We start from the raw sequence: 5,520 nt of genomic DNA on the forward strand, positions 1-5,520 counted from the left end.
TTAGATAAAAATATAGATATTTATTGTCATCGGCGCGGATGTTGCTTGCTTTGCAATTGTGATCATAGATGTCAAACCATAGACTAGCATTGCCCACTACAGATTGTCAGGTGCTACATTGAACCGGTGGTCAGAACGCACAAGAAGAAGCAGATACAACAGTCTCAGGTGCACACAAAATTTATTTGAGGATGAGCTCTCACTGAAGATAAGGTACTGACAAGTAACACATCCAAAATTACAGATAATATCACAAGAATTCAGAGCTAAAAATGCAAACATTCAGGCTTAAGATAGTGCATCATTCACACATGATAAAATGTACCAGTACACTGCAACATTCATTCACACATGATAAAATGTACCAGTACACTGCAACATTCAGGCTTAAGATAGATATAGTGCACAGATTCAGAACTAAGATAGATGTCAAAAAGTGCATATCTGTTCACCAAGCTAAAGTGCACTTTGTAACATTTAGTTTTCACTACTCAGCAGGTAGATAACTAAGATAGATGAATTCTCACTGGAACTAAAATAGATAACTAAGTGCACCCTGTAGAAAGAAAATTAATGAACGATGAGCATTCAGACATCTTTACAAGTGCACAATCCAGATAAAAACTCAGAACTAACCTAGTCAACAAACATTTTTTCCTCAATCTTACGTATTGCCCTGTCTCGGTTAGCCTTTTGATCTTCAGACATTTGACTGATATCTTGATTAAGCAGAGAATTATAGACCTCAAACATCTTTGCTTCCTTTTGCTCCTTTGCTGCCTTCAAATTTGTATCGGATATCTGAATTTGTGCTTCTGTTACCTTTTCGCGCTCCACCTTCCGATCTTGCTGCACCTTGATAATTTTCTCAATGTTGTCCCCAAGGATGACAATTCCTTCCATAATATTTTCCTTCTTGCGCTTTCCACTACGCTCGGCCTTTGCTGCTTCCCTACCGATGGGACGTGATTGTTCATCTAGAACATCAACTATTTCAGTCTTGTTTTTCTCTGTCTCCTCAAACTGTGCACACCGTTTTGGCTCATTTTTTAGTATCTTCCACCAATGCACCAACGAGAAACGCTTTCCAAACTTGTTTACATACATCTTTTGTGCCTCCTCCTCTAGCATGTCATCGGAGTATCCACTTGAGTCACTGTAGTCCAGTAGCCATTGAAATCACTGATTGACGACTTCAAGCATGACCAGTGAATCTTCAATTGGTTCATTTCCCTTGTATGCTTTCCATTCCCTTTATTATTAAACTCATCAGTGACTTCCTTCCAGAATGTATCACCTTTCTTGTCATTTCCTTTAACCGGGTCTTTAGAAGCATTCAACCAAGCACTGGCCTACAAAATACAAAATAAAAAACTAATAACAAATTGAGTATTATACCAAGTACTGCTTTACAAAATGCAAAAATAAGAAAACTAATAAGTGATTACCAGTCTCTCTTCCTCTTCATGACTCCAATATCTTTTCTTTATTAGCCTATTTGCCCCATTGTTGTCATCTTCGTCAATGTCAATGTTCACCGTCTTGTTTGTTGAAGTACCTTGTTTCACAGCTTGGGGTGTTCCTGCTCCATAGGCACTTGGTGGTGGTGGTGGTGAAGGTACTGGGTTGAAGCTCATAGTCTGACCAACCAAATGAAAATTTTCTCCTGGCAGTTGTGGCTGCGGCGCATAGTGTGGTCGTTGAATAAAATTTAGAAAACCACCTAGTGGATAGATCCTGAAATTTTCACACAATTAAAAAAATCAGAAATAGAAGTGTAGAGATACATCAAGCTGAAGGAAGCGTCAGATCTACATGCAATTCATAAAAAAATGGCATTCTACTAATTTCTCCGAACCAGCTGATGAACAAATTTTCTCAAAAACAAAACTGATGAACAGATCATCTAGTTTGCTGTTGTTCTAATCTCACATGGATAAAATGCATTCAGATACCAATACTGCCGCAACCGTGCATGCTTCACATAAGTTCTGAATCTTTTAGATAACTGCAATGCAATCTCATTGCCCAATCACAGTCTATATTTCTCTCTTCCTGTTCAAGCCAATGTTCAGGAACACGTACAAAACGTAAATCTTAGAAATCTGAGAGAAAAACAACAAGAAATTTTTACTAGGATTATATTTAAATTTAGAGCTTTGCAGTTACAAGAAATACTAGCACAAATCAAAATGAACAAGAACTACTTGCAGCCGTCAAAATCACCTACTTGCACATATCGAAATCAACAAGAACTATCTGCAGCCATCAAAATCATCTACTTGCATAGTTCGAAATTAACAAGAATTACTTGCAGCCATAAAAATCATCTACTTGCATAGATCGAAATCAGGTGCGTACCATGAATTTGGGTCTTGTTGGTGTCCATGGTCAGAAGGAAAATTTGGGGGCATGGCCTCCCATCCAGCCCCTTGCAGTGGTCGTGGCAGCACAAACGAACTCTGCACAGCAGGGGAGGAAGTTGGCACAGCCGGTGATGGAATCGGTGGCGGCACTTGGAGGGAAATCGTCGGCGGCGGCGACACAGGTGACGAAGTTGGAGGCCCCAATGGCGCAGCCGAGGCCGTCGTCTTCATTCCCAGTCTACTGCCCCCACGTCCTTTACCTCCTGTGCCAGATGGTCGCCGCCGGGTGCTCCCAACCGGATCCATCGATGCTGGATCTCCACCGCTCAAAACCAGCGCCGCCCAAAACTACTTGTCTCTGCTGTACAGGAAGAGCTGCTATATGGGAAGGGAAAGGAGGGGTGGCGGCGAGGATGGCGGGAACCATGGGCGGGAGCGGGAAGGATTGGGGACGAGGCGGGAGAGATTGCAACCACGCGCACCTGGAGCACGGGATCAGTGGGATGAAACCTTCCTCCTCAATGCGGGTTTCATGCGATTTCCAATGTGTTGGAAACCGAGCTCACTCGTTTCGTGGGGATGAAACGAATTCTCTCTCCTCCTCAAATCATGCAAAAATTCCATTTTTAATGTGCATGAAACTCCCATGAAATGCTCATTGAGACTGGCCTGCATAGTGGCAATTCAAGCAACACAGAGGTGGGTGTGCTGCAGGCTTGCAGCTTAGTATACGGTCAGTAGCGATCTTAAGGTCATGTTCAAACGGTGGAAATTTAAGAGATGACATGGCTAGCTGAGAGTTCAAAGAAATATGGTGGTGAGGTTTTGCTTTATAAGAATACTAGGAGAATACCCTGCGTGTTGCTGTGGGAATTACCGGTAAAATTATACTATCATAATATATGTTAGTGGATGATTTTTTTGTATTGTAGCATGCATGGACAACTAAATATATGTTAGAAAATAATGTGGTTTGCTAATGTGAATAACATAGATGCAGGATAAATGATATGTGTTAGTTCGATTTTTTTAGTGGATAATAATGTGAACAGTTGCATGGCGGGGTAATGTATTAGTGGGATGATTTAGTGGATGTTGATGTGGTCGACGTTCTGCATGGCAAAATAATTAGTTAGTGGGATGCTATAGTAGATGATGATGTAGTGCTTTGCATGTCAAGAGAAGTAGCTAGTGAGTTTTATCTATATAAGAGATATAGATATGATATATGATATAATTAGACACAGTAAAAGTAGAATCTCATTCGCGGAAATACACAAAACACCCATATAAGAGGAATGAATAATTCGTTGCCGACTGGCTAAGGAAGTTCATGAGGGGCCTGACAACAGCCGGCGACGATGGCGGGCATGTAAAAGCCAATGATGATCCCGCTATGAACAAAGCACAGGATGGCTCCGATGCCCACGGCATGGCCGTGCACGAACCCGCACCACCTGGTCCCGGCGACGAGCAGCACAACTCCGACGAGGAACACGGCCCTACGAGGTACCAGCGCATGCATCATGTCCAGCAGTTATTATTTAATCATCAGTCCTAATCATAGACATAGTACTAGACCTAAGAGTGCCATTATATTTTATATACAGTGTGCACACATAAGAATATGTCCAAGATGAGCATACATTGAGACCCATGTAATCGTCAAATTCATCCTTTTACTCATGGATGCCCGGATGTCCATCAGTTGTTGCCGGCTGCTGTAGCGGTAGCCGCAGCAGTTGCAATTGAAGCGGCAGACGCAGCAGCTAGATATGTTGGCTGATAAATGGGCACCTATAAAGAGCACCGACGCGGCCATGCCCAACCGGTGCCCTAGTATATCGCATTTGACCTGCCAACAATGCCGAATGCCAAAAGTGTCAGGAGTGAAAATCGACTATATCAGCTCAAACTCTTTTACTACTCTGCACATGAAGATCATTTTAATTGCAGGGATCGGATCAAAACCTGGAGAAAAAAGTAACAAAAATATAATTGACTTTGCAATCGCACCTTATTTCGCGCGTCCTGAGCCAGAATTGCTAGTATTCCGGCAGCCATATCCAGGGCTAGAACCACAGCACAGATAATAACGGCACCAATCACTTTCTCCATGCCGAGTAGCGTCATCTATTCTGGGGTTCTTGTCTGACGAGAGGATTTGTGGGAGGAGCGATGGCACACAGTAATACGGTGGCTTTGTGTATGTATATGTATGACTGCTAAGTCACAGAATAAAGCTAGCGAGGAAAGTATATAAGTGCAACAGGAGAATTTGTTGTCCTCCAGCTGAGGTATGCAGTTTTGTGGATAGAGAAATTAAACTGTCTAAGGAAGCAAAGTGTCTTATGCCTTCCTTCGACTCGTTGTTCATGTCGATCTTTATTTTTTTTTCCATAAAAAATTCCCAGCTTGTGTTCAGGGTAGCTTTCCCTGAGGCTTCAGGCTTTCACTGAGCCACCAGCACCGCACGTGCGCACTTCTCTTTTATTTCTTTCAGACTAGAAGCATGTCTAGTGAAAACTAGAACATATCGGTGAAAACTTGAAAACTTTCTTCGAAATGATACAAGGTAATGTCGTAAGGGTAGAGAGGGAAGAGGTAAATGGTAGAACCCCTCCCAAGCAAATCTAAGGAGGAAGGTGGATTGGGAATTCTGAAGCTCAAAACTCATAATGAAGCATTACTTATGAAGAATTTGGACAAATTCTACAACAGAAGAGAGCTGCCCATGGGTCAAACTTATTTGGGAAAAAGACTATTCCAATGGTAGACTCCCAAACTCCATAATGAAAGGATCATTTTGGTGGAGACATATCTTAAAACTTGTGGATTCTTATAAAGGTTTTGCTCAGGTCACAGTGGCTGATGGAAAAGGCATCTTCCTTTGAGATGATCTGTGGAATGGCAATTTGTTAAGACTCCAATTTCCTCACCTCAGCTCTTTTGCCAGAAACAAATCTAGCACTGTCCACTCTGCATACTCGAGGGATGACCTTTCTGTGGACTCTTCCACCTCCCTCTTTCTCAGGAAGTCTTTGCACAGCTGCATCAGTTCCAGCTTTGCATCCAAAACATTAACATTACAAGCAACAAGGATTGCTGGACATATATTTGGGGACCTTCACAATTTTCTTGCTCTAAAGCTTAC

The 5,520-nt window shown here is 42.2% G+C and overlaps 2 protein-coding genes across 2 annotated transcripts; both read right to left on the reverse strand.

The window, feature by feature from the left end:
• On the reverse strand, nt 268-4,575 carry LOC8086315 (leucine-rich repeat extensin-like protein 5). The gene is made up of 5 exons (XM_021455301.1): nt 4,383-4,575; nt 4,013-4,221; nt 2,362-3,868; nt 1,449-1,737; nt 268-1,352 (listed from the first exon to the last, which is right to left on the reverse strand). The coding sequence occupies exons 3-5, from the start codon at nt 2,670-2,672 to the stop codon at nt 1,125-1,127; spliced, it is 828 nt and encodes a 275-aa protein (XP_021310976.1). The 5' UTR covers nt 2,673-3,868; nt 4,013-4,221; nt 4,383-4,575; the 3' UTR covers nt 268-1,124.
• On the reverse strand, nt 3,688-4,499 carry LOC110433644. The gene is made up of 3 exons (XM_021456146.1): nt 4,383-4,499; nt 4,013-4,221; nt 3,688-3,868 (listed from the first exon to the last, which is right to left on the reverse strand). Exons 1-3 carry the CDS (start codon nt 4,497-4,499, stop codon nt 3,688-3,690), a joined length of 507 nt encoding a protein of 168 aa, XP_021311821.1.

The sequence above is a fragment of the Sorghum bicolor genome, chromosome 3, assembly GCF_000003195.3.
Source record: "Sorghum bicolor cultivar BTx623 chromosome 3, Sorghum_bicolor_NCBIv3, whole genome shotgun sequence".
In the NCBI taxonomy this organism is placed as follows: Eukaryota; Viridiplantae; Streptophyta; class Magnoliopsida; order Poales; family Poaceae; genus Sorghum; species Sorghum bicolor.